The sequence below is a fragment of the Mandrillus leucophaeus genome, unplaced genomic scaffold, assembly GCF_000951045.1.
Source record: "Mandrillus leucophaeus isolate KB7577 unplaced genomic scaffold, Mleu.le_1.0 Scaffold595, whole genome shotgun sequence".
Classification (NCBI taxonomy): domain Eukaryota; kingdom Metazoa; phylum Chordata; class Mammalia; order Primates; family Cercopithecidae; genus Mandrillus; species Mandrillus leucophaeus.
The window spans coordinates 938639-942384 of record NW_012106419.1 but is presented as its reverse complement, the minus strand read 5'-3'; the positions used below and the strand labels follow the sequence as shown (position 1 = coordinate 942384).

Genomic DNA, 3746 nt, shown 5'->3' with positions numbered 1-3746 from the left:
AAGTAGTAGTAGGGGTCGAGGGCAATGATCTTGAAGGTCATCTCTGCTGTGAAAATCCCTGTGAAGACCTGAGGAGGGAGCAGGCATTGTTCAGGATGGAAAGACCCCTGGCCAGCAGGGGCACCTGCCTCCTGACTCTCGCTGTGGCAGGGGCTCCCTCCAGGCCTGCCAGCTCTGACTGCGCCCAGGCTCCCAGTGGGGGTTTGCTTGGCCATGGCCCAGCCCTTGGGGACAGCTCTCTTCTCCAGCCTGCTCCCCCAGCCCTTGCAGCTGCTCACCAAGCACACCAGGCACACAGCTTGGCCGTCGGGAAGGGCCTGGGCCCTTTGCAGGCTCCACAGAGACTCACAGCTCTAGGGGGCACCTGCGGTGGACAGTGACATGACCTAGCGCTAGACTTCTGATCTGTGTGTCCACAGGAAGGGCTTTCACCCAACACATGCCGAATCCACGCATCACCATGACGCTCATGGCTCCCTGACCCAGAGTCTCTGTCCTTGCTGTTCCTGCCCCTCAGGAGGCCCTTCCTCCTCATCCACCTACTGGACTCTGCCCACTGTGATAATCCGCAGCCACTGCCTCCCGAGGGCTACGTGCCAAGTGCTGGTCACAACACTCTGCACATGTGGTTTCTTTTGATTCATCCAACAACCCCATTAGGAAGTATCATTGCCTGTAGTTTACAGGTAAGGAAACTGAGGCACTGAGAGGTTAAGTAACTTGTCTGGGGTCACGTAGCTATTAGGTTTGAGAATGAGGAGAGGAACCCAGTGCTGCTCTCCAGAATTTAGGGAAACCTCCTTTCTCTTCCAGAAACATTCCTGAGTGGGCAGAGGCTGAACTTTGCCTGGACTTAGGAGTCCCAAGCTGCCCAGCCTTGGCTGGCAGAACCCTGTGGTCAAGGATCCCAAGGTGCAGAGGACCAGAGAGCCGTGCCAGCTGCCCTGCAGTGTGCCAACTGAGGAGAGAATGTTCTGTGACGGTGTGGATGGCAGGAAGTCGGGGTCCTGTATGCAGGGCCTCTTGACCATGCTGAGGAGCTGAGGGGCTGTCCTGAGGGCAGTGAGGAGGCACTCAGGGTCTTTTGGAGGGGAGGGCTAAAGCCAGAGGGCCAGAGGACCCCTGAGAACAGTGTCAGGCCTGCAGCAGTTGTGAGGAGGTGGGGGTCAGAGACGGGCATTGCCGAGGCACCTCACCGGGGTTGGCAATCAGGTGGGGAGGTCACTCTGGTCTGGGCACCTGCCCTGACGGAGCTCTGTGCTAGAAAGAGAGGCATTTGCTGGCCACCCCAGTGCCATCCTCTCCCCATCAGCTCAGAAGAGGCCCTGTGGAGGTGGGCTGGAGGGCAGCGGGATGCTGTTGGCTCAGGGGTAGGCACCAGGAGGGCAGGTGGGCGGGCTTCTCAGCACTGCCACACAGGGCACCACCCACCAGCCCAGCCCTCCTGACTTCAGGGGTCCCTTTAGTGCTTGTGCCCAGAGGGAACTGCTCCTCCATCAGCCGGGTCTTGGGAAAGGGAGGGACCCTGAAATCCTCCAGCCTCAGTTTGCATTCCTCACACAGAGAGAGACAGCCTTGAGATCTGCTTCTCTCCCCAGCACCCAAACCTGTTTCCATACATTTTCCAACCCCCGCCCTATTGCCTGTTGCTCTCCTGTTCCAGCCACGCCTGTTCCTTGCTGTCCCCTCCTCGGGGCCTTTGCACTTGCTGCTCCCTTTCCCTGGGTCATGCCTCTCCCCAGCCGCATAACTCACTCCCTTCAGAGCCACCTGATCCATGGGTGTCCTGGTAACTTAAAATGTGCCTCCCTCCCACCAAATTCCTTATTTCCCATCCTTGCTTCATTTTCCTCTGCCTCACACCACCATCTAACAGCTATTTGTTTATCGAGCCTCGTCTGTTTAGAAGATAGGCTGTGTGATGGCAGGGACCTTTCCCTACTGTACCTGGAACGATGCCCAGCCCATAGGTGGTCCACTAGTATCTGTTGAATACATGAACGAATGTTTGAGCCTTTGACCTTCCGTGCGCCACGTCCTGCCTGTCCTGTGCTGCTCTGCTTACTTCCAGGAGCCTTCCCTACCCAGCCTCAGACACACACAGCTGTGCTTAGAGCCCTCACTCAGCAGCACAGCCTGCACACTTTCCCTGAGAGCCCCTACAGGTGGGGCCCGGGTAGCGCCTCCCTTGGACCCCCACTTCTGATCTTCCCCAGCACTGCCGGGGTGCACCAGGGTGGGTCTGACACCCATGAGTGCCGACACTCATTTCTAGAGAAGGCAGCTCAGGAAAAGCCCAGCACCTCACTTTGTCCAGGCTCCCAGCTGTTTTGGTGGCGAGATGGCAGTGATCAGGTGGAGCTAGGACTCAGGAAAAAAAAAGACAGGAGAGGCTCTTGGGGAGTGCCCTTCGGGGAAACGATAAAAGGTTTTTCAGGGACCTACAGCATCACCTGGAAGCTCTTTGGAAATGCAGAATCTTGTAAGGCCCCAGACCTGCTGACTTAGAGTCTATGTTTTGACCAGATTCCTAGGATTTAAAGTTCAAGTGCTGTTTTTGACCATGAGCTCTCAAACTTGGTGCACTCTGTAATCACGTAGGGAGCTTTAAAAATATGGATGCCTGGGTCGCATCCTAGAGATTCTACTTACATTGGACTGGAGTGGAACCCAGTTATGGGGATTAAAAAGAGGAAAAAACTTCCCAGGTGATTCTAATGTGTAGCTAAGTTTGAGAAGTACATACATTTTGGTAACAGACCTCCTCCTTCCACAGGCTCATGCCAGGCTTTCTAAGGCCATGTGATCAAAGCTGGATGGTTTAAGATATGCAGAGAATGGTGGCCAGGCCCGGATTCCAGAGCAGGGGCTGCCTCTGTGTGATCTTGGGCCAGTTTCTTCAGCTCTCTGAGCCTTGAGGGTCCTCATATATAAAATGGGGATAATAACAACTCCATAGGAGGTTTCTAGGAGTTATAGCTAATGGCTGTGAAGTGGATACTCTGCATGAGAGGGTGATTACTGTTACTGTCAGCAGCATTTATTGTGATTGCTGAGAGTGGCCAAGAGCTCCAGACCCAGGCAGGGGCTGCCTTCAGATATAAACAACTCTGCATGTTTTATAGGCTCACTGGGATCTGGCAGATGGAGGCTCTGAGCATGGTGACCCACTTCCCCTAACTCCTGGCAGGAGGTTCACTGAGCAATGAGTGCAAATGGCCGCTTTCCAGGAATTGGGGGAACTTATGGGGAACCCCAAATTCTCTTTGACCTTGGCATATGACTTTAATGGGACCATATTCCATGCACTATAAACCTGTATCTAAAACATAGTACCTTGTGAACATCCTTCCATGCCAATTAAACACAATCTATAGCATCATTTTTCCTTCCTTCCTTCCTTCCTTCCTTCCTTCCTTCCTTTTCCTTCCTTCCTTCTTTCTTTCCTGCCTCCCTCCCTCCCTCTCTCTCTTTCTTTCTTTTTTTTTTTTACATTTGTGGCACATTCCACTGTACAGATATGCTATAACTGGTTTAGCCATTTCCCTGTGATAGTCATTCCTTTTCCCCTATTAAAAACATTGCCACAATAAATATCCTTTTACATGCTTGTTTTAAAGCAACTTGTCTAATTCTTTTCTTAGGAAAGATTTCTGGAGATGAAATTGTGTAGTCAATGAATGTTTTTCAGAGATTCTGACACATAGTGCTAAATGATCCTCGGAGAGAGGTTTTAACCAATTCCA

The 3746-nt window shown here is 52.7% G+C and overlaps 1 protein-coding gene across 6 annotated transcripts in view; it reads right to left on the bottom strand.

Annotated features, from left to right (window-relative positions):
- Window positions 1-3746, bottom strand: part of SCN5A (sodium channel, voltage gated, type V alpha subunit) — a 91826-nt gene that overhangs the window by 44270 nt on the left and 43810 nt on the right. For all 6 annotated transcript variants that reach the window (XM_011999484.1, XM_011999486.1, XM_011999487.1 and 3 more), the window contains exon 14: window positions 2-68. In XM_011999484.1, the coding sequence (XP_011854874.1) occupies window positions 2-68 (67 nt within the window). The remainder of the gene's footprint in view (window position 1; window positions 69-3746) is intronic.